The sequence below is a fragment of the Gadus morhua genome, chromosome 7, assembly GCF_902167405.1.
Source record: "Gadus morhua chromosome 7, gadMor3.0, whole genome shotgun sequence".
NCBI lineage: Eukaryota > Metazoa > Chordata > Actinopteri > Gadiformes > Gadidae > Gadus > Gadus morhua.
In genome coordinates this window covers 29,280,546-29,305,009 of record NC_044054.1, presented here as the reverse complement: position 1 = coordinate 29,305,009, position 24,464 = coordinate 29,280,546, and the positions used below count along the sequence as shown (strand labels likewise).

The following is a 24,464-nucleotide window of genomic DNA, read 5'->3' as shown; positions in this document are numbered from 1 at the left end:
CAACAAGTTGTCATAATATGTCAAGCATATTTCTAGAATTTTTTTTTTTCTTTTTATTCTTCCCCAGCTGAATCTTGAGCTTCTCTGATGAAGGGAAATGTGTGAAGCGTAACCAAGCGTAACCAACGATCAACCAGTTTACTGAAATAGCTCAAAGGTGCATCTCATGAACCATCACTGACAAGTATATACATATACCTGGAGCTGGAGGACAACACAATGTTACAATGTCTGATAATGGAAGGACAAGGAATTGGACGGGGTCAAAAGCCAGAGAGAAGAAGAAGAGGAAGAGGAGTGAGGCTGCATGAGAATGAGAATTTGTTGCCCACCAGACAGGAAAGTCTGGAGGTTTAGGAAGACTGCACTGTAATTCCTACAACACTGCATGTACAGTTTTCCCTACGGACATTGTCGTATGTTCACATTTCTATTTTGTTTTTTTCTTTGTGCTATGCAGTGCTGTCTTTTCCTTTCTGTATCGCAATGACATGGTCTTTCGACAAATTACTGTACAAACAGTAAAAGGGTAAATGTGAATCTTGTCCGGTCTTTTAATCAATCTCCCACATACACTAAGGTGTAACTTAGAATTTACAATAATTGTCTTCAAAACTTTAGCCATAGTTAACATCAGAACATCCACACAGAGTTATATTGGAAACATGACTAAGCAATTTGACTGTCTTATCCGTACACAATGACATAAGGACTTGTCATTCTGATGGCACTGACATGTTCATTGACACAGATATTTACTTTTGAGAGATGAACTAATGATTCTGAGCAAGACTGGCTTTTGCAGGTAATCCATGGTGATTTGCTATTCGTACGAATTGTTTTGAGAAATGCACTTACTGTTTTGCAAATTTCGAGGATGATTCGAGAAATGTACCAAAGAAACTGAGAAACTGAGAAAATCTTTAATCGAATGGTTTGCATAAGAATCAAGTTTTATGATGGATGAATTTAACTAAAAGATTATTTGTAGTGTGGAATTTTTTGCATTTTCAATATTAACCTAATTTAGAAGATGAATTCGAAACTGCTGTTTTTATCAATAGTAATTGTATTATAAATACAATGCTTGTTCACAGAAGATATTTTTTTCTATATCACTGTTACACTGCACTAGATTTTTTTTTAAACCTTAAACATATCACTATGTCAAATGTCATGATTATATACACATGTATACAGTGGTGTAGTATCAAAGTAGACATACTTAGTTAATGTAGGCCTACTACTTCATTCGTTTTTTCGGGATTTGTACTTCACTTGAGGATTTACATTTCTAGCAACATTCACTTGTACTCAGCTACTTTTCCTTAATAAAATGTATACTTTTACTTCATTACATTTTCCCTTTGCATCTTTGTTACTCGCTAAAAAATAAAAGCTGAAGCAATTAGAAATGTCATGATGCTTGGACATGGGAACAGCGTGTTTGGCCAATCAATGGTGGTCCTAGCCAGATTGGTAACTTTTATTGAAAGTGCTCTCAACCACCACCAAATATTGTTAATGTTTCGATATGACTCAATAACATTAGTATTAAGGGATGTTAGATGGGCACCTGTCCAATAGTTATTAGGGACAAGGGAGGGCCATTGTACCTAATTTTGCACATGTGCCGAAATTTCCTTCAACCAAATGAGGACAAAACTAGATCGTTTTATTTGGTGCTAAAACAGAAAGGCTTCCGATTTACATTTCGTCAGTCACATCAAGTCAGTTACAAAATCGGCCTATTATCACCTTAAAAACGTAGCAAGACTTAGAGGGCTCATGTCCACTCAAGACTTGCAAAAACTTGTACATGTCTTTAACACTAGTAAGCTTGATTACTGCAATTTTTTCCTTACGGGTCTTTTTTTTCAGAATGCTACTGCTAGAGTTCAACAACAGCTTATTCAGAACGGCTAGAGATACATATTTTTTAACACAATGCACCAATTCTTAAAGGCCCACTATGCAACTTTTTTAGCCAAAATTACATTAAGTATGCAGGTTGAGAGTTATGCTGATGGTTCTGCATCCATTTCTGGGTCGATTGGTGGGTGTGTCATTTACCCATGTCGCCTCTCCAGTGAAAAAGCGCATATGCAGAGTAGGGTCTATCTGCAGCCGGAGCCACTTGCCAAACACGCCCATTGCTCTGCCAGACACACCCATTGCTCTGCCAAACACGCCTATTGCCAAACACGCCCATTGCTCGTTCTATGTGGTGGTGTCACGGCAAATTTGTACCGGCCTACGTCATCAGTTGTTGACAACTTGACAACTGATTTGATTGGGTTGTCCGTTCCCGGGTGGGTTTCAAAAAACATTCGGCTCATGTTTCCAAAGACGAAATAACATAATACAGATAACGGATCGCTAGATAACACTTGTTTTTCATTTATATTTGTATTGTATTGAATTGTTTAATCGAATTTAAATCGTGTTTAAAGCAGGTTTCAAAAACCATTCGCGCTTGTTGCCGAACACGTGGTAGTCGACCACGTGGTAGTCACACGTGGTAGTCGACCACGTGGTAGTCACTTGACTGCAATGTAACAGGACGGGACTGGGCGGCGGGCTTATATTCTGTAGCATTACGCACGCGCACGAGCTATGGGCGTGTTTGGCAGAGCAAGGGCGTGTTTGGCAGAGCAAGGGCGTGTCTGGCAGAGCAATGGGCGTGTCTGGCAGAGCAATGGGCGTGTTTGGCAAGTGGCTCCGGCTGCAGATAGACCTACTTGCATATGCAACTTGCTCTGTTCGGACCGACACAATCCGGATGTGACGCAACGGAAGTATCCTCGAAAATGTAGTCAGATTGTAGTTTCGAAAATGCTTTACGGCGCAGACACACACCCAAACATGGCACCGGCTAGATATAAACAGCCAGTTGCGAGGCAATTGTTGCATTCATCATGGATCAATCGACTAATGGTACGGCCACACCAACCGCGTTACTCGCGTTGGATAACGCGAGTAACGCGCCTAACCTGACGCTTGATCATTGTGTGTCACAAAAATGGTTCAACGCGCCCAACGCGCCTGTGGCTGCGCTAGAGTCCGAGGTAGGAAACCCAAACGCCGCCGTGTTTGGGTGCATGATAGAGTTTAGATCGGGTTAGATTAAATAATCTCGGATATAAATAACGATCTCATCTCATCGTCATCCGTTTACCCGGGGTCGGGTCGCGGGGGGAGCAGCTCAAGCAGGGGGCTCCAGACTTCCCTTTCCCGGGACACATTGACCAGTTCTGACGGGGGGATCCCGAGGCATTCCCAGGCCAGTGTTGAGATATAATCTATCCACCTAGTCCAGGGTCTTCCCCGAGGTCTCCACCTAGTCCAGGGTCTTCCCCGAGGTCTCTTCCCCACTGGACGTGCCTGAAACACCTCCCAATGGAGGCGCCCAGTGGGCATCCTTGCCAGATGCCCGAACCACCTCAGCTGACTCCTTTCTGAGTAAAGGAGCAGCGGCTCTAATCCGAGTTCCTCACGGATGACTGAGCTTCTCACCCTATCCCGAGACGCCAGCCACCCTTCTGAGAAAACTCATCTCGGCCGCTTGTACCCGCGATCTCGTCCTTTCGGCCATCACCTAACCCTCATGACCATAGGTGAGGATAGGAACGAAGATCGACCGGTAGATCGAGAGCTTTGCATTGCGGCTCAGCTCTCTTTTCGTAACAACGGTGCGGTAAAGCGAACGCAATACCGCCCCCGCTGCTCCGATTCTCCGGCCAATCTCACGCTCCATAGTACCCTCACTCGAGAACAAGACCCCGAGGTACTTGAACTCCTTCACTTGGGCTAAGGACTCATAAATAACGATAATCGGGTTAAATAACTTCACATGGTGTGTCTGGTGTGTTTCCAGCATTCGTAGTGTTGAGCAGCAGAGAAATAGTCCGCCAAGACGTTGAGGTTGCTTAGCAACCAGAGACTCTGTCCATGCAAGTGAACGGAGCGTTCACTCTTCGTCATAACTATCAAACCAAACATCCTTCACATTCACCGAGCGAACATTATGAAAGTAAAATGCACATTTCTCGCTAAAAATGTTTCCATAAACGCATTTAATGGCGTAACTATGTTACTATTTCCACCCCCAGAATAAAGAAAGATGTCGGCCGTATGCTTCTGTGCAAGGGTCACTACTCTCTGTCGGTGATGTCGGGTCAAGTTCCACGCTGATTGGCTATCGTGGCTAAGCGTCACGCGTTGGAGCGTTGAAAGTTCTGAACTCCGGGCGTTGGTGCTTTACGGCACAGACCCCCAAACGCGGAACCGGCTCGATATAAACACAAGTAACTAAGGGATTGTTATATTCATCATAGATCAGCCGACTAAAAAGAGACAGAGAAACCCAATGTCGGAGGAACAGAAGAAGAGAAAAGGGAGACTGACCGACAGAGAGGCCAGACAAGAGTAAACGTTGAGCAAGCTTTTCAGGAATAGCGTGAACTGAAAGAAAAAGAAAAGTTCACCCAAAGTACCTTTGGGTGAACTTTGTCGTGGTATTCTTGATGTTGATAGTCTCTGTACAAATGTGTTTGCTCAACCATTTTGTTGTGAGCCCTGTAAAAATTGTTTTCTCGACCGTTTTGTTGTGAGCCCTGTATGTTTCTAGCTTGCTTGGTTGCAACCATATAAACACCTTTGTTTCCATGGGTGTTTTGCTGTTCGTCCGTCTCGTCCCCCAGATACAGACTGAATCCCCGAATCCAGGTTCTTGTTTATTTAGATTATTATGTTGGCCAAACCTCTTACACTGATTGTTCTGTTCAACCTAAGATATAACAATTATAATCTAGGATATACATTCTCCCCGTCAACTATAAAAAAGGATGGATTTATGTTTATTGCAATACAAATACACCTTTCTAAAAATGTATAACCTTGCCTACACTTTATGAACATCTACTTCGGACATGGCTCCACGCATTCGCCGGCTTCTTTGAAAACAAATGCACATGGCTCGCGTAGAAGTGCATGGGGAAGGGTCGTCAACGAGTTGTTACGACAGTGTTGTGAAATATCTACTACGAAGCTGTAGGGGGCGCTGTGTAGAGAAATGTGCGTGCCAAAACCAAGAAAACAGCCAAGAAATGCCCGAAGTTGCATAGTGGGCCTTTAATAGCGCACCTACGCGCTATAATCCTCCAATCATACTCTGGCGCGTGTAGCGAGATTAGGGAAAGAGCAGCTGGTGACCTTCTCGTATTGAGGAACTAGATCTCTAGAAAAGGTTAATCCCGATTGGGTTTAATTTTTCTAATCAGAAAATTAATTTCAGCGTCTCCTCGTCGTCCCCTTATCATTTTGACTAGGTTTAACGTGTGGCTCTTCAGGTGGTTTAGGGGCTGATTCGAGATCCTCGGGTCCTACTGCAGGGTGGCCGTTTGTGGGTCGATTGCTCAAAGTCATTCAATGTTTTATCGACCCATCCGTCTATCTCTCTCTCAGACGTCCATCCCTTCTTTTCTTTCCCCTCTCTATCCATCCGTCTTACAACTTTAATAAATATTGCTGTACTAACATCGTATCAAACAACCATCATACTGGATGCACATGTTCCATGTTACGTGCTGGTGATTGGCCCGACCCGGGCAAGTTCGGTTGCTAATCTGTCTGAGCGGGGCAGACGCATATGCCAGAGCAAAGAAAAACATGAGCTCGCAGATTCGTCTGGTACCTAGGCTACCAGTACCCTGCAACACAAAATGTACCATGTCCCATGTCCCCAAAATGAAACAAAAGCATTCCTCAGAATGGAAATCAGCTATCCTGAAATGGAAAATACTGACATCGACTCAGAGTTCTGGTTCAAATTTCCAGATATCCTAACCTTCTTCATTTTAAAACAGGCCTCCATTCTTCTGTGACACCCTGATATCCCGTCTGGGGTTCATAAAGTAGGGCCTACCTTCCTCTAAGCGTCTTGACATAAAGCCTAGAGGCAGTGGCGCAAAAAGTGGGTATGCACTATATGTGGCACATAGGGGCACCAAAGCGATGGTAAAAATACCATCAAATTTGAGGAGAATGTGGAACCGAGAGGTGACGATGAGGTGGAGGAGGATGTGGAACCGAGAGGTGACGATGAGGTGGAGGAGGATGTGGAACCGAGAGGTGACGATGAGGTGGAGGAGGATGTGGAACCGAGAGGTGAAGATGAGGTGGAGGAGGATGTGGAACCGAGAGGTGAAGATGAGGTGGAGGAGGATGTGGAACAGAGGGGTGAAGAGAAGGCCTTACTCAGAAGATCCATCTGGCCACCACCACACCAGATTGTGGACTCATTTATGCAGTGCATGGTTTAGAATGCCCCACAGAAATGTCCTGTTGGGCATATCCAAGATCAGAGAAGAGTAACGGTATTTTTCCCTAGCATACTAACTTCGTTCAATGTCCAATGGAGAAAAAGTGCAGTGGGATTGGTTACTGGACTCCAAAAGTAAGAATAAGGTGTAGTGTTTTACATGTAATTTATTTGGTGGAGCTAGAGTTGTTGCACATGGGTACAATAACTGGTTGTGTCTTTCAAAAACATTTTGGTGCCCTAGGCATGATTGCTTAGTGATGTTTAACCCATCCAAGATCTTTTGTATCTTTTCTAATGACAATGATCCTCATCTTTTCTATCTTTGTCCCTTGTTACCTGATTTCTTTAGCCATATTTGTAATATTTATTAAAATAATGCTGTTTTTTGTGTAGTATTTGTATAGTCCTGATGTTTTTTCTGTGTCCTATTTGGTATATGGTTACTTAGTTTGTAGTTTGATGAAACCCCTCCATCCTCTTCGGTCTTGTGCCTTCCGATCCAGTTGTTGCCATGTCAGCCCTTTCCTCTTCATCTCCTGCTCTGTGGTTCTTCTCCAGGTGACTCTAGGTCTTCCCCTCTTTCTCTTGCCTTGTGGGTTCCATGGCCCGCTTTGTAATTGATTTGCTTTTTCTGAGTGTGTGGCCTATCCATTTCCATTTTCTCCTCCTGATTTGGGTCTCTATTGGTTCTTGTTTGGTGAGTTCCCAAAGGTTGGCATTTGAGATGGTGTTGGGCCAGTAGATTCCCAGGAGGCATCGTAGACAGCGGTTGCTGAATGTCTGTAGTTTGTTGAGTATGGTGGTGGTTGTCTTCCAGGTTTTGGATCCGTAAAGTAGAGTGGACTTGACATTTGAGTTGAAGATTTTTAGTTTGGTCTTGATTGGTATGTTTTTTGTTTTCCAGATTTTATTCAAGATGTTAAATGTTGTCCTTGCTTTCCCAATTCTGGCTTTGGCATCCTCCTCCGATCCTCCTATATTAATTACACTCCCAAGGTATGTGAAACTGGTTACATCCTCTAGCTGGTTTGGATCCATGCTTATCTGTGTGTTGTTCTTGTTGTTGATTCGCATTAATTTGGTTTTTGATGAGTTGATTTTGAGGCCGAACGAAGCAGCAGTTATCTCTAGTTTGTGTGATTTCTCCTGCATCTGTTGGTGGGTGTGTGCAAGTAGGGCCAAATCATCAGCAAAATCCAGATCCTCTAGCTGTTCGGTCAGGCTGAAAGGCGGGACCCCTCTGGAAGGGCCCCTCTCGCTTCCTCTTTCCTGTGAGAAGCGAAGCAGTAAGCAATATACTAGGCTTGATCACGATGAACATTTAGCCAGTGAGCAACAGACTTTTACAATAAAAAGAAGAAACTGTGTTAATGCGAGATAAAATAATTGTCAGCGATAATAACGCGTTAACTTGCCCAGCCCTAGTAACAACTAATGTTAGCTTGCCATGGTTATTTGCCTCATGAACAATGCTTACGACATTAGAGATGATAAGATATTTGTTTGCTTACTTTATCAAGCTGGCTCAAGATGTTTCCTACCATAAATGTAACTTGCATGCCTAGATGACATATTTGCAGGATTTAAAAAAAATCTGAAAGAAAAGGTGAACTAAAACGTTTTTAACCTTAAATGTTGTCAGGGCCTTAGCTTGTAACATATCTTCAGGTAGTTTATTCCAGCTATGTGTTGCATACTAGCCAAATCTTTTTTTTTTGTTTTGACTCTGGAAATAATTACCTGACTGAACCCAGTTGATCTTAAAGGTAGAGGGTTCATATCTGATACTTAGGGTTGATTGATGCTACAGCAATTTGAAGTCATATTCTCCTATTAAATCCCATTGTATGTTGAGTTTCAAACAAACCCGAGTTTAGCTGAAGCAAAGTCAAATAATACACAAAAGGGTAAAATAGGACCTAGGCTGCTTTTATTTTCACTGATTGACATATCATAACAATTTAAAAGCATTTTAGGTCATATTTTCCCTTAAACATCAAAACAAAAAGTTGGCCACCGATAGCTCCTAGGCAACATGTGGGCCCTACGTGGGTTTGAAGGCATGGGACATGCTTGAAGATGGGACCCCGCCTTTTTTCCTGCTCACCTGATTTATCCCCTGTATTCAGTGGCGGACTCAGGGGGGGGGCAGGGGAGGCGACCGCCACCCCTCGTGGCTCAATGGTTGAAAAAGCGCGCTAAAGTGCCCTTCAAGAGTGTAGAAAACGAGAGGGAATGCCTTATTGGCTGCCCTTTTCACGTGCAAAACATGATTAGGTGCCCTCTAGGGTGGCCCTCTAGAACAAGAAAATTCAATGACGTGCCTTAATGAGTGCCCTTATAGTCCCCTTCTGCCCGTCTGGTGCCCTTTTAGTGCCCCCTTTAGTACCCTGATAGTGCCCTTCTTCCCGTCTGGTGCCCTTCCGGTGCCCTGATAGTCCCCGTCTGGTCCTTCTAGTGCCCTGATAGTGCCCTTCTGCCCGTCTGGTCCTTCTAGTGCCCTGATAGTGCCCTTCTGCCCATCTGGTCCTTCAAGTGCCCTTCTAGTGCCCTTCTAGTGCCCTTCTGCCCGTCTGGTCCTTCTAGTGCCCTTCCAGTGCCCTTCCAGTGCCCTTCTAGTGCCCTGATAGTGCCCTTCTGCTCGTCTGGTCCTTATAGTGCCCTTCTAGTGCTCTTCTGCCCGTCTGGTGACCTTCTAGTGCCCTTCTGCCCGTCTGGTTTCCCCATGGTTGAAAAAGTGTGCTAAAGTGCCCGCTATGGTGGTGAAGATGAGAGAAAGTGCCTTATTGGCTGCCCTTTTCACGTGCAAAACATGATTAGGTGCCCTCTAGGGTGGCCCTCTAGAACAAGAAAATTCAATGACGTGCCTTAATGAGTGCCCTTATAGTCCCCTTCTGCCCGTCTGGTGCCCTTTTAGTGCCCCCTTTAGTACCCTGATAGTGCCCTTCTGCCCGTCTGGTGCCCTTCTAGTGCCCTGATAGTCCCCTTCTGCCCGTCTGGTCTTTCTAGTGCCCTGATAGTCCCCTTCTGCCCGTCTGGTCCTTCTAGTGCCCTGATAGTGCCCTTCTGCCCATCTGGTCCTTCAAGTGCCCTTCTAGTGCCCTTCTAGTGCCCTTCTGCCCGTCTGGTCCTTCTAGTGCCCTTCCAGTGCCCTTCCAGTGCCCTTCTAGTGCCCTGATAGTGCCCTTCTGCTCGTCTGGTCCTTATAGTGCCCTTCTAGTGCTCTTCTGCCCGTCTGGTGACCTTCTAGTGCCCTTCTGCCCGTCTGGTTTCCCCATGGTTGAAAAAGTGTGCTAAAGTGCCCGCTATGGTGGTGAAGATGAGAGAAAGTGCCTTATTGGCTGCCCTTTACACATGAACAAAAATTAATGAGTGCCCTAGGTTGCCCCTGATGATGATGATGTGCCCTCTAGAGCAAGAATATGGCAAACCGAAAAAAAACATGTTGTGGTTAGCTATTGAGGTGCAGACGTTCCTCTCTTTGGTAGCTGACGAACGGGGAATGCGAGGCGTTGCTTTCATGTGGCGTCGCCATGACAAACAGCTACATCGAGTGGTACTTAAATCTCCACTGGCTAACGAAAGAAAAAGCGGATTAAGAGTATGTCAGTACCCATAGTGGAAAAGCGCAATTAGATGCTACGTAATATTTTCAGTTTGCATAATCCGTTTAAAATGTATGTACATTTTTTGAGCGTTCAATATCATTCAAGTGTAGGTCATTTCATGCAAGAGAGACGATAATGGTCAGCTATCCCCTCAACATGAAGGAAAACTTCCTTAAATGTTTCAGTAGCTGGCTGTCAGCGGTCAAAAGACTGTATGGTAGCGGCACATTGAATTTTCTCCAGTCTAATTTTTACTTAAATGTTAGTGAAGATGAAAACAGTAAGGCATCCTCCTTTCTTTGGCTAAAATGTGAAAGTGCACAATGATGTGAACAACTCATTTTGGTGTTTATAAAGTCGCTAGAATAAGGGGAAACAGTGTCTTTGAAGCAAAATAATTTCTGGGGCCCCAACATGGGGCCCCAACATGGGGCCCCACCAGCGGACACGGTGGCTTTTCTAACTTGATGGTGTCTTGTTCCCCCAACGCACTTGTTACATCTCCATGTAGCACTTAAAAGAATAGTTGGGCTCATAATTTAAACGGGGGGTCTGCGCAATGTGAAAGTGCACAATGATGTGAACAACTTGTTGTTCACATCATTGTGCACTTTCACATGATGTGATAATTTAAATGGGATGTGATCACATGATGTGATAATTTAAACGGGGGGTCTGCGCAATGTGAAAGTGCACAATGATGTGAACAACTTGTTGTTCACATCATTGTGCACTTTCACATTGCGCAGACCCCCCGTTTAAATTATGAGCCGAACTATTCTTTTAAGTGCTACATGGAGATGTAACAAGTGCCCCGAATGGGACCTTCAAGGCAGCGCTTGCTAAGGTTAGGGGATAGGACCTTCCAGGCAGCGCTGCCTTTAAGGCTCCGTTGGGGGAACAAAACACCATCAAGTTAGAAAAGCCACTGTGTCCGCTGGTGGGGCCCCATGTTGTCCAGAATGTGCCCTTTTTATTTTTTCGCCCCTGCCCTTCAAACAGTCTGAGTCCGCCACTGCCTGTATTGTTAGTGCCCCCTTGACAGATTGTTTTATGCTGTTTCTTAGCTCCCCTAATTGGTTCTCTCCGTCCTGTTTCTGCCTGCATGCCTACTTGTCCGCCTGTTTTTGGATTAAACCACAGTTTTGAAAAGCAGGGGTAGATTCTTTAAAAAGAAAATATTAGTTGAGACTTGCCCTGCTTCAAATCCATCTTTGGAGCTTTACTCTGCTTTTGGGTTCAGATTTCACGCACACACCTGACATTTATGTATGTTGCCTACTTAGACCCAACCTACCACCAAGTTTAATCCTGCATGAAACCCATGTGGGCCATTGACATTGGGCCATTATCGAAACCGTGGATATTCCCATACAAGGCCCGTTTTTATGTTATTTATGTTTAACATTAATAAATAAAATGTCCATAAGAAAACAGCAAATTAGAATAAACTGATTCATCTTCATAATTAAATCAATGTGTTTAACCTTCAATTCTGATGAGGTTATTGTGTTGAATCCTGGTTGCATATCGACGTTGTCATTTATTAAAAAAAAGATAGTGTCAGTTCCCCTTAGATAATTCCCCTTTTCTTACGTCATTTGACCACTTCCTTAGCACCCAATAGATCACACACAAAAATACCATTTCCAACCAGCTTTTATCATTAACACATTATTTTGATTCGCCATAAGCATCGGGAAACAGACCAGATCGAGGAACATTTGTTTTGTGGAATTTTGATATTATTATTCTTTTTTAATAATAGAAATATGCACAGTAAGTATTTAACTTAATTTAACCCACTTCTTTCGCTACAATAAAGCTAAAATTCAAGTACATTATCTTTCTGCAAAAAGAAAATTGACATATTACCATTTCAAGCATGTGTTTATTTTTGCCTTTTATGTTAGTTTTTGATGAAAATGCTTTTTATCTCATCACTATAATCATCATTATAAGAAACCGTTGGAGAGGAGAGAGTAAATCAGTTGACGATCATATAGAAGCTATTTTTTCTGAATTTATAACAAAATCATAGAATGTAGATTCTAGTTGTTCTCTAAAAGCTTGGTTGTGCAACATGTCATGTTTTGGAATTGTGCCAATATAAATGTCCTGCTTGGACTGTTCTCAACCTCACCTGAAAGTCACTTGGGATAAATTAGACCATCTAACTAACTAACTAACTGCCTGAATAAATAAATCAAGTAGGCATGCTAGCTGACTAAATAAATTATTATTTTTTAAAGTATTTTATTGTTTCAATAAATTTTATGAAATCTTACATCTTGTCTCTAAACTTTTCTTAAATGTGGTGGGCTTTTTACTCAGACATGTTTGTGTTGCAACTTATTGGCAAACAAATCTTACTCGCTCTGACCCTCTAGTTCACTAAAGTTGTGTTTTTGTATAAAAACGCAGACCAGTCCAAGTGAAGATGTTACCACTTTGCATCACTGACTTGGCATTAATAAAATTAAAGACTTTTCTGTCTCTTCCACATAGAAATGCATGGCGTAGACTGGGGTTTGCTAATAGAGGGGGTACCAAACATGGTATAGTTGGCCAGTTTTAACCAATTTCACTATTTAGGAAATATATGTGTAGAAGGTATATAAGGCCTATTAACTGATGCTTTCTCGATCTGTCCTCTGATGGTTGAGTTCTCTGGTTCAGGATAATCTTTGCGTAACCTTGCATAACCTAGCGAGCTGAATCAATGGGACACAAGGCATTATTTCTCAGAGAAATCAAACGTTTATTCAGATGCTTTCAACCTACATAAAGTTTGTTCAAGGGAAGAACACAACCTGGACTTGAAAAGTCCATGCATCTTATCTGTTATCTTCAGGGCTAACAAATAAGAGTGAAGCGAAACAGACACATACTCAGAAAAGGGGCACAGATTGTAAATAGTGAAAATCATACGTAGATTAAATAAAATAACACAACTCCAACAGAGAAATACATCCTTCGAAATAACAAGATATCTGAGTGACATACATGCAGAATGTCGGTTAGAGAAGTATAGAATGTTCTACTCTGAAAGATAACTCAATATAAATTATATCTTGGACTACCAGTTGATTCATATAAATGTGAATCCGGGCCCAGGTCTTCTAACTGACTAAAAATAAATGTAAGCAACTCTACCAGAGCAACAGGGACATCATCGCCTTATGTTAAAATTTGTTTAAGGCCAGCACTGCTTAGCCTGAAAAAAAATAGTTTCTCGTTTGCTTTTTTATATAATTTTTTTTATTATGGTCTAAAAATATATATATTATAGAGGACTATGGCTATGACTCAAATTCATTATATTCTTACCAAAGATTAATTACCATGTGACTATGTTTAACTGAGGCTGTTTACATCATGCAGGCTTCATGTAGGCCTATAGACGTTTTCGTGAAATCTCAAACCCATAGCATCAGGATGCTATGCTTCAATTGCATTATTTTGATAGCAGATTGTAATGACCACTGTCTGTGTATCTTGTCTTTTAGGATTGGCGGTTTTAACCTGAGGGATACCTCGGACTGAAAGAAATGTATGAACAAAGATCCACTTGGTAGGACTGGAGATCCATTGTATTGGAAATTACCAACATCAGCAAACTTCTTTGTGTACTTGAATGAAAACGAAAATCGCGATGTCGTTAAGGGGAATTTGTTTTTGTTCATTTGGAATATTACATTTCTTTTTGAACAGTTTTATTTTTCCAACTGCTGGTTACGTGGTGAAGGACTGCAAGATCACGCAGAACACACAGGCCATATGTAAGAACAGTTTAAAAGTATTTCCAAAGGAAATTCCAGAAACAGTCACAATTATAGACCTGTCTGGAAACAACATTTCTAAATTAAATAAAAAAGCTTTGGAAAATTTACCAAATCTGTTGCACTTAAATCTGGGACACAACTTGATCTCCAAGATTGAATCTGGCACTTTTGTGGTTCAAATCTCTCTAAAGATGATGTTTTTAGACAACAATATGCTTTGTAAGCTACAGGATGGTATGTTTGATGGCTTGGTCAATCTCATAGAATTGCATCTGACTTCCAATCAGATCCAAACAGTAGCACCGGCCTCTTTCATATCTCTGACCAAGCTTAGGTTTTTGGACCTAGGCCACAACAAACTGCGCCACTTAACAAATATATTACAACATACGCCACTTTTACAATACCTGTTCATTCCAGCAAACAACATTTCCACTTTTCATTCATGGGAGCTGTCAAATAAGTCTACAGAACTTATTATACTTGATTTGTCCCAGAATGATGTTATGTTCTTTAGGCTCACTGCAGGTATCTTTCCCAACCTCAGAAGGTTGGACCTTGATGATAGTATAAAGAATGGTATCGTCTGGGAGGTGAATGACACATCGTACCTTAGAAATGTGGTTAAACTAGATATCGGTGGGGTTCGCTCCTCATTACATGGACTGCAGGAAGTGCTAGAGACATGTAACTCCTCACTGAAGTATCTGAAGTTACACCATATCAATAACAACCTGCAGGTTCTCATCAATATTTCCTGCAAAATTCCAACCCTTATCTCTTTTAAAATCCAAAATAACGGCATCAAAGTTATTACAGTGGACATGCTGCACTTGTGTACTAATCTAAAAGAATTGGACTTGGGGATGAATGAGATAACTGACATCTCTAACAATTCGTTCCAATCACTTAGGAAGATTAAGACTTTAATCATGAAGTCTAACTGTCTCACATCGGTCCCCTATGCCGTAAGGAAAACTCAAATCTTAAAACTGGATCTCAGCTACAATAACATCAATGTTCTTGGCTGTGATGATTTTGCCGCTATGAAACTTCTCAGAATTCTCCGTCTAGACAATAATCCTCTCCTGACTCTCAAGGATTGTGTTTTCAAAGATTTGGTCCAATTAAGGGTCTTAATGTTGCAAAACAGCAGCATTGATCAATTAAACGGCACCTTCAAAAAAAACACACCGAATCTTGAAGATCTTTCTTTGTCAAACAATCAAATAACTGTTCTAGATCATGGAGAATTTAAAGCCCTGAATTCCCTCAAAAATTTGGCATTAGAAGGAAATAAATTAAAACTACTTAATAATGGGACTTTTTTTGGACTGTCCAGTCTTAGGCAACTTACTCTCCGATCAAATGAAATACTTGAAATTACAAACGGTGCTTTCAGTCACTTGGAAGCTTTAAAGACATTGAATTTGGAGAGCAATCACATCAAATATGCATCGGTAAAGCCCATTCCTTATCCACCATTTGCTGGACTTTCACAACTAGACACATTGTTTATTTCAGATCAACACAGATCTCATAGGTCCAACTTCCCTCAAAACCTTCTGCAAGGCCTGACAAATCTGTCAATACTCTATATACAACGTAACCAGCTTAAAACCTTGCATCCACACACCTTTAACTATACTCCTAATTTGAATAGGCTCCATTTGTCTCAAAATGCTTTCACAGACATTCCCAACAATTTGTTTTCCCCGATTCAAAAACTAAAAAGGCTTCACATTTCACAAACAAACCTAAGGTCTCTAGATTTTCTGCTCCATGCTAACCTCACAGAGCTGGAGTTATTGCAGGTGGGGAAGAATGCATTTTCTGTGATTACAGAGCCAGTGATGCTGTCTCTGTCAGCCCTTGAATACCTGGATTTGCAGGGTAATAGCTTCTCCTGTAACTGTGACAACGCGTGGTTCCTCCAATGGGTAATCAACAACAAGCAAACACAAGTGTTTGATGCTTACAACTTTGAATGCAACTTCCCACCAAACCTCAAAGGGAGAAAACTTTTGGAGATTGACGTCCGTTCATGTACGGTCGACATGGGGTTCATCTGTTATATTTCAACGACATGCGCGGTCATCATGACCATAGCAGTCTCCTTCACCCACAAGTTCCTGCAATGGCATCTGGTCTACGCGTACTACCTCATGCTGGCGTTCCTCTACAACTCAAAGAACAAGGACAAGGGTGCTCATCAGTACGACGCCTTCGTCTCCTACAACACAAACGACGAGGGCTGGGTGCTGGGGGAGCTGCTGCCCAAGCTGGAGGACGAGCAGGGCTGGAGACTGTGTCTGCACCACCGAGACTTCCAGCCAGGTGAGGAGCCCTATCCTGAGCATCCTCTTCACCTCTATTAGCATACATGCTAGCCTACACTATTTCATATATCGTACATGCCAGTGGATATGCTATTAGATATGCTCATCAACTTGGTAGGGAGATTTTTCCTGACTCAGAATGAGTTGTTTTTTTCATCTTGTCTTTGAATCAATAAATATTGGCTTTGAATCTTGTCTAATGCCCACTGATTATATCCTGCTTGCTCACACTCACCTCTTCTCCATGTCAAATATAAAAAATCCAATGCGGCGCTAAACAGGGCGTTCAATTACAACAGATTTAGTTTGAAGCCGCACAACGCACATATTATTAAATTGCGTTTGAGCCTTTCTGACATGGTCTATGTGGTGCACACATACGAATTGAACTATTTGTATTCATTGAAAGGCTGCTCTTGCTTTATCTTTTATAATTGCTTTGCAGATTGAAAGACAAACACATTGAAGGCAAAAGACAATTCGTTGCATGGTATAGTTCATTGCAGGAGCAGTTTCAAAAGAGACTAGAGGCCCAATACAGAGAATCCTTGCATGTTTTGTTTGTATTTACAGCAATGGTTTCTGCATTTGCTCAGTTTGTTGGTAGGTTTTATATATTGTGAATCAATGTTGTTTGTCTGTCTCTTAAACTTGTGGCCTATATATAATTGGGCAAGAACATACAGACATGCAATATAAAACTAGAAAGCTATAAGCGATGGTAAGTTTCCAAATAAGACTTAATAAAATTTGGTAAATCAAAAATCAAACTTTGATATACTGAATATTATGAGTTGTATAGACAAATAATATAAATTGCACATTTTGCCTTATTAACATAAAAAACTATAGGTAATATAGGCTAATCTTCAACTCGATTTCAAAATAAGAATATCTTTAAGAGTTTAGTATTCAGACTGTAAAACATGTCAAAGAAATACTTAATACTTATAATATCAAATAAATGGAAACAGCTGTTCAACACATGTTGTGTTTGAGATTCACACCGTGGAATGGCATCGTACAGAGGCGCCCGCATGATGGGCACTGGTATAAAAACTGACAAGCTATAACACAGGGGGACGGGACACAAATTACAAACTAGCGACAGGAAAAACTCTCAGAGACGAAAATCACTTAAAACTCCCTCATAACATAAATGCAATCTGGTTTCATTGTATCTACTTAATAATATTTTATCATTTTAAAATCAGGGTTGTTGGCCTCAGAAGTAAAGTGTGAAACAGAACAGATGTATGACTGCGTTAGCATCTAAGCTAATGAATGGTTCAAAGATGGCTAACATTGACTGACTCACTCGTCTCACTAGTCAGACTTTTTATTTATATCGTAAGTCTGATGGCAGACAAGCTCAAAATGGTGTGTTTTTCTTTCGCTCGATTCATTTGTTTCAATCAATTATGTTTCTTGAGGATCTGTAGGCGAAAAGGAAAGAGGAAGCATGGCGTACCTCCCCCCGTAAACCCCAAAAAATTCTGCTATAACATTCGGACGGCTGGACCTGAGATGGGTGACTAGCCAACTGATCTTAGGCAAGATCAGTTTGGCTAGTGCGAGAATGGACCCGCGTGGCTGGAAAAGCTATATTCATTAAAAACAGAGTTTAGATCAAGGACTAATCTAAATTATTTAAATTGGTTAAATCAATGGATTTTGGGGCCATGCAATCGTGGTCTACTAATTCCTAGGATTTATAGCTCTGAGAGAGCAACAGAGCAAGAACGTTTCAGAAGAACTGCATTCTTACTGGTCGGAATTGGCGCGATCAAGAAGTTTATTCTGTTTGCCTTATCAATTATTATTGATGTTAGCCCTTCATTCTTTAGCGCTGTGATGTAACAAAGCTTCAGTTTGTTGTTTTACTTTTATATCATTTTTGTGCATTTTCACTGACCGATGCTTTTCAGGTAAACCCATTATGGAAAACATAACAGACGCCATCTATGGCAGCCGGAAAACCATCTGCGTGGTCAGTCGTGATTACCTGGAGAGTGAATGGTGCTCCAGAGAGATCCAGGTTGCCAGGTAAGAATCCAGAGTTTACATGCATGACCAGAATATGGTTGATCATTAATTCAGCTTCACATGTGTACTTGTGGTCTTATTATATGACCCCCTCATACCTTCTCCCTCAAAATGTCAAGTGCAAAGGACCAAAGCCTTAATCACACATTTGAAGACATGCTATAACGCTCTAACCACTAAGCCAGAAGTTTGCAACCGGCAAACCCAGTTAGTTTGGAAAAGGAAAAAGATGGTATGGCAATAATTCAGTGCATAAGGACAAGTGGCCAAAACAATAGTGCTGCAACTCATTTTCCCGCAATGTGTCAGATTGACTGTGCTGTCCGTGGAAAGAGTCCTGCATTTACCCTGTTTGAGCAGGGCACCCAATTATCTCCAACACGTATGTCAGTTAAAGAACCAGAGGGGATTCAACGATTCAATCAGCGCATCGCCATGGGTTCATTTTCCCTTAACTGACTTGCTGATCAATGACTGGCTACATCAATGCATGGAAAATGCAATAGGTTGAAAATGTGTCAAAAACAATCAAGTAAAGTACTTGAGTATAGTAGGAAAGTATTTCCACTCCAGGGCCAATACAACAATGTGGATAGGTATGGTTTGTGTGGGGTGGGTGCCCCGGGTTAAACAGCTCAGACATATAAAAAAACAACTCTCCCTGTTTCCATTTCCCCAGCTTCCGTCTGTTTGACGAGCAGAAGGACGTGCTGATCCTGGTGTTCCTGGAGGACATTCCCATGCAGCAGCTTTCTCCGTACTACCGCATGCGGAGGCTCCTGAAGAGACAAACCTACCTGAGCTGGTCCCGCGCAGACGCACACCCAGACCTGTTCTGGGAGATGCTCCGGCAGGCCCTGGAGACCCGAGAGCACCCAATGGGTGAGCATATACGGCTCACCGTGGTGAACGGACCCCCTGGAGAGAGACCAGACCATTAAAAGGCTTAGAAATGCTGGGGGGAGGGGGGGGAATGGATTATACTAGAGACATCCGAGGTCTATCTCGAGGTCTGTCTCAAGTGAACCAGTTATCCTTTAAGGCTGTATTATAAAACACCCTCTTAATCTGGTTAATGGGTACATCTGCTGTTCATTTGTATTTGTATGCATTGTCGACATTGGTTTGAACATTGTCTAATGTGTTCCAATGTATGCGGTTGGGCATGTCAACTTCTGATGAAATCTGCGAAGGTATGTAGACCGCTATCACTATAACAAGGGTGAAGTTCCCTAAGTGTATGGAAGGGCCTGCATTTCACCAAGATATGTTCCAGATCGGGTGGGCAGAGCCTGTCCATGACACTTGTGTCTGCGTACCAAACAACGTTATCGCTTGTTTTTTCCGTAGCTCTATAGCTTATTATTGTATCTAGGCCTTTCTTAAAAGGGGAAACTATGGTCATTGGTCAAGCAGTTTCTCATTACTTTGAACAAGTTGCAAATGCTTTGGTACATCCATGCAAATGATTATGTACAATTCTCTGCTCTTTCCTACATTATCAATTGCTTATGTCATGTTGATCAAAATGTATCGTAATGGGTCTCTATTGAATAGTCCCATCCTCCCAACATTTTGGCATTAGTGCATTGCAGAAGTCTGTACATGCAAAATGGTTCAACAAGTTGTCATAATATGTCAAGCATATTTCTAGAAATTTCCATTAGACTTTTTATTCTTCCCCAGCTGAATCTTGAGCTTCTCTGATGAAGGGAAATGTGTGAAGTAACCAAGCGTAACCAACGATCAACCAGTTTACTGAAATAGCTCAAAGGTGCATCTCATGAACCATCACTGACAAGTATATATATACCTGGAGCTGGAGGACAACACAATGTTACAATGTCTGATAATGGAAGGACAAGGAATTGGACGGGGTCAAAAGCCAGAGAGAAGAAGAAGAGGAAGAGGAGTGAGGCTGCATGAGAATGAGAATTTGTTGCCCACCAGACAGGAACGTCTGGAGGTTTAGGAAGACTGCACTGTAATTCCTACAGCACTGCATGTACAGTTTTCCCTACGGACATTGTCGTATGTTCACATTCCTATTTTGTTTTTTTCTTTGTGCTATGCAGTGCTGTCTTTTCCTTTCTGTATCGCAATGACATGGTCTTTCGACAAATTACTGTACAAACAGTAAAAGGGTAAATGTGAATCTTGTCCGGTCTTTTAATCAATCTCCCACATACACTAAGGTGTAACTTAGAATTTACAATAATTGTCTTCAAAACTTTAGCCATAGTTAACATCAGAACATCCACACAGAGTTATATTGGAAACATGACTAAGCAATTTGACTGTCTTATCCGTACACAATGACATAAGGACTTGTCATTCTGATGGCACTGACATGTTCATTGACACAGATATTTACTTTTGAGAGATGAACTAATGATTCTGAGCAAGACTGGCTTTTGCAGGTAATCCATGGTGATTTGCTATTCGTACGAATTGTTTTGAGAAATGCACTTACTGTTTTGCAAATTTCGAGGATGATTCGAGAAATGTACCAAAGAAACTGAGAAACTGAGAAAAACTTCCGTTTGCATAAGAATCAAGTTTTATGATGGATGAATTTAACTAAAAGATTATTTGTAGTGTGGAATTTTTTGCATGTTCTATATTAACCTAATTTAGAAGATGAATTCGAAATTGCTGTTTTTATCAATAGTAATTGTATTATAAATACAATGCTTGTTCACAGAAGATATTTTTTTCTATATCACTGTTACACTGCACTAGATTTTTTTTTAAACCTTAAACAAATCACTATGTCAAATGTCATGATTATATACACATGTATACAGTGGTGTAGTATCAAAGTAGACATACTTAGTTAATGTAGGCCTACTACTTCATTCGTTTTTTCGGGATTTGTACTTCACTTGAGGATTTACATTTCTAGCAACATTCACTTGTACTCAGCTACTTTTCCTTAATAAAATGTATACTTTTACTTCATTACATTTTCCCTTTGCATCTTTGTTACTCGCTAAAAAATAAAAGCTGAAGCAATTAGAAATGTCATGATGCTTGGACATGGGAACAGCGTGTTTGGCCAATCAATGGTGGTCCTAGCCAGATTGGTAACTTTTATTGAAAGTGCTCTCAACCACCACCAAATATTGTTAATGTTTCGATATGACTCAATAACATTAGTATTAAGGGATGTTAGATGGGCACCTGTCCAATAGTTATTAGGGACAAGGGAGGGCCATTGTACCTAATTTTGCACATGTGCCAAAATTTCCTTCAACCAAATGAGGACAAAACTAGATCGTTTTATTTGGTGCTAAAACAGAAAGGCTTCCGATTTACATTTCGTCAGTCACATCAAGTCAGTTACAAAATCGGCCTATTATCACCTTAAAAACGTAGCAAGACTTAGAGGGCTCATGTCCACTCAAGACTTGCAAAAACTTGTACATGTCTTTAACACTAGTAAGCTTGATTACTGCAATTTTTTCCTTACGGGTCTTTTTTTTCAGAATGCTACTGCTAGAGTTCAACAACAGCTTATTCAGAACGGCTAGAGATACATATTTTTTAACACAATGCACCAATTCTTAAAGGCCCACTATGCAACTTTTTTAGCCAAAATTACATTAAGTATGCAGGTTGAGAGTTATGCTGATGGTTCTGCATCCATTTCTGGGTCGATTGGTGGGTGTGTCATTTACCCATGTCGCCTCTCCAGTGAAAAAGCGCATATGCAGAGTAGGGTCTATCTGCTGCCGGAGCCAAATTGCCAAACACGCCCATTGCTCGTTCTATGTGGTGGTGTCACGGCAAATTTGTACCGGCCTACGTCATCAGTTGTTGACAACTTGACAACTGATTTGATTGGGTTGTCCGTTCCCGGGTGGGTTTCAAAAAACATTCGGCTCATGTTTCCAAAGACGAAATAACATAATACAGATAACGGATCGCCAGATAACACTTGTTTTTCATTTATATTTGTATTGTATTGAATTGTTTAATCGAATTTAAATCGTGTTTAAAGCAGGTTTCAAAAACCATTCGCGCTTGTTGCCGAACACGTGGTAGTCGACCACGTGGTAGTCACACGTGGTAGTCGACCACGTGGTAGTCACTTGACTGCAATGTAACAGGACGGGACTGGGCGGCGGGCTTATATTCTGTAGCATTACGCACGCGCACGAGCTATGGGAGCAAGGGCGTGTTTGGCAGAGCAAGGGCGTGTCTGGCAGAGCAATGGGCGTGTCTGGCAGAGCAATGGGCGTGTTTGGCAAGTGGCTCCGGCTGCAGATAGACCTACTTGCATATGCAACTTGCTCTGTTCGGACCGACACAATCCGGATGTGACGCAACGGAAGTATCCTCGAAAATGTAGTCAGATTGTAGTTTCGAAAATGCTTTACGGCACAGACACACACCCAAACATGCCCGAGGTCTCTTCCCCACTGGACGTGCCTGAAACACCTCCCAATGGAGGCGCCCGGTGGGCATCCTTGCCAGATGCCCGAACCACCTCAGCTGACTCCTTTCTGAGTAAAGGAGCAGCGGCTCTAATCCGAGTTCCTCACGGATGACTGAGCTTCTCACCCTATCCCGAGACGCCAGCCACCCTTCTGAGAAAACTCATCTCGGCCGCTTGTACCCGCGATCTCGTCCTTTCGGCCATCACCTAACCCTCATGACCATAGGTGAGGATAGGAACGAAGATCGACCGGTAGATCGAGAGCTTTGCCTTGCGGCTCAGCTCTCTTTTCGTAACAACGGTGCGGTAAAGCGAACGCAATACCGCCCCCGCTGCTCCGATTCTCCGGCCAATCTCACGCTCCATAGTACCCTCACTCGAGAACAAGACTCCGAGGTACTTGAACTCCTTCACTTGGGCTAAGGACTCATAAATAACGATAATCGGGTTAAATAACTTCACATGGTGTGTCTGGTGTGTTTCCAGCATTCGTAGTGTTGATCAGCAGAGAAATAGTCCGCCAAGACGTTGAGGTTGCTTAGCAACCAGAGACTGTCCATGCAAGTGAACGGAGCGTTCACTCTTCGTCATAACTATCAAACCAAACATCCTTCACATTCACCGAGCGAACATTATGAAAGTAAAATGCACATTTCTCGCTAAAAATGTTTCCATAAACGCATTTAATGGCGTAACTATGTTACTATTTCCACCCCCAGAATAAAGAAAGATGTCGGCCGTATGCTTCTGTGCAAGGGTCACTACTCTCTGTCGGTGATGTCGGGTCAAGTTCCACGCTGATTGGCTATCGTGGCTAAGCGTCACGCGTTGGATGGTTGAAAGTTCTGAACTCCGGGCGTTGGTGCTTTACGGCACAGACCCCCAAACGCGGAACCGGCTCGATATAAACACAAGTAACTAAGGGATTGTTATATTCATCTTAGATCAGCCGACTAAAAAGAGACAGAGAAACCCAATGTCGGAGGAACAGAAGAAGAGAAAAGGGAGACTGACCGACAGAGAGGCCAGACAAGAGTAAACGTTGAGCAAGCTTTTCAGGAATAGCGTGAACTGAAAGAAAAAGAAAAGTTCACCCAAAGTACCTTTGGGTGAACTTTGTCTTCGTGGTATTCTTGATGTTGATAGTCTCTGTACAAATGTGTTTGCTCAACCATTTTGTTGTGAGCCCTGTAAAAATTGTTTTCTCGACCGTTTTGTTGTGAGCCCTGTATGTTTCTAGCTTGCTTGGTTGCAACCATATAAACACCTTTGTTTCCATGGGTGTTTTGCTGTTCGTCCGTCTCGTCCCCCAGATACAGACTGAATCCCCGAATCCAGGTTCTTGTTTATTTAGATTATTATGTTGGCCAAACATCTTACACTGATTGTTCTGTTCAACCTAAGATATAACAATTATAATCTAGGATATACATTCTCCCCGTCAAATGTTAAGCTTGCTGGTAGTTCTACCAGGAGGACTCAAATCACGCGCGGCTGGCCGCCAATCACCAATCACCAGCTACCAATCACCTGCCTACACCTGCTCTATAAAGAGTAGTCTAACATATGTCTTTGCTGCTCAGGTCTTCGTTCGACGCATGCTGCTGCTTTACTGTGCTTCTGATTATCTCGCATATCTCGTCGCTTAGTTGCTACGTCGGTTAATACACACCAAGAGGTCATAACTTTGGATTCGTGCTGGTCGGCCTACTACTTCTGGTCCGGGCAAGTGAGCGCAGAAAGCCGTTAATTTCGGTCCCCGGTATCCTCAACAACACCACCAAGAAGTTCCCAACACGGACATCCGCCTTGTTCTACAAACCCTCGCCGAGTTGGTGCAAAGCATTTGGCGCCAGGATGGACGCCGTCGAAACACCATGCGGAACTCCCGGACGGGTCCAGGCCCCCAACCCGCTGTCG

The 24,464-nt window shown here is 42.2% G+C and overlaps 2 protein-coding genes across 2 annotated transcripts in view; both read left to right on the top strand.

Annotated features, from left to right (window-relative positions):
• Nucleotides 1-21,064, top strand: part of LOC115546935 (toll-like receptor 13) — a 28,955-nt gene extending 7,891 nt beyond the window's left edge. The window contains exon 5 of the transcript XR_003977305.1: nucleotides 19,297-21,064. The gene's annotated coding sequence lies outside the window, so the exon portion shown is untranslated. The remainder of the gene's footprint in view (nucleotides 1-19,296) is intronic.
• Nucleotides 11,548-19,290, top strand: LOC115546937 (toll-like receptor 13). Its single transcript, XM_030360777.1, has 4 exons — nucleotides 11,548-11,712; nucleotides 13,443-16,055; nucleotides 17,986-18,103; nucleotides 18,783-19,290. The coding sequence occupies exons 2-4, from the start codon at nucleotides 13,571-13,573 to the stop codon at nucleotides 19,042-19,044; spliced, it is 2,865 nt and encodes a 954-aa protein (XP_030216637.1). The 5' UTR covers nucleotides 11,548-11,712; nucleotides 13,443-13,570; the 3' UTR covers nucleotides 19,045-19,290.
• Nucleotides 21,065-24,464: the final 3,400 nt, after the last annotated feature.

Bases quoted from the DNA above. Each gene is read 5' to 3' on its own strand.
- LOC115546937 (XM_030360777.1), top strand. From the start codon at position 13,571: ATGAAAACGAAAATCGCGATGTCGTTAAGGGGAATTTGTTTTTGTTCA. The intron at 16,056-17,985 runs GTGAGGAGCCCT...GATGCTTTTCAG, and splicing joins CCACCGAGACTTCCAGCCAG to GTAAACCCATTATGGAAAAC. The intron at 18,104-18,782 runs GTAAGAATCCAG...CCATTTCCCCAG, and splicing joins AGAGAGATCCAGGTTGCCAG to CTTCCGTCTGTTTGACGAGC.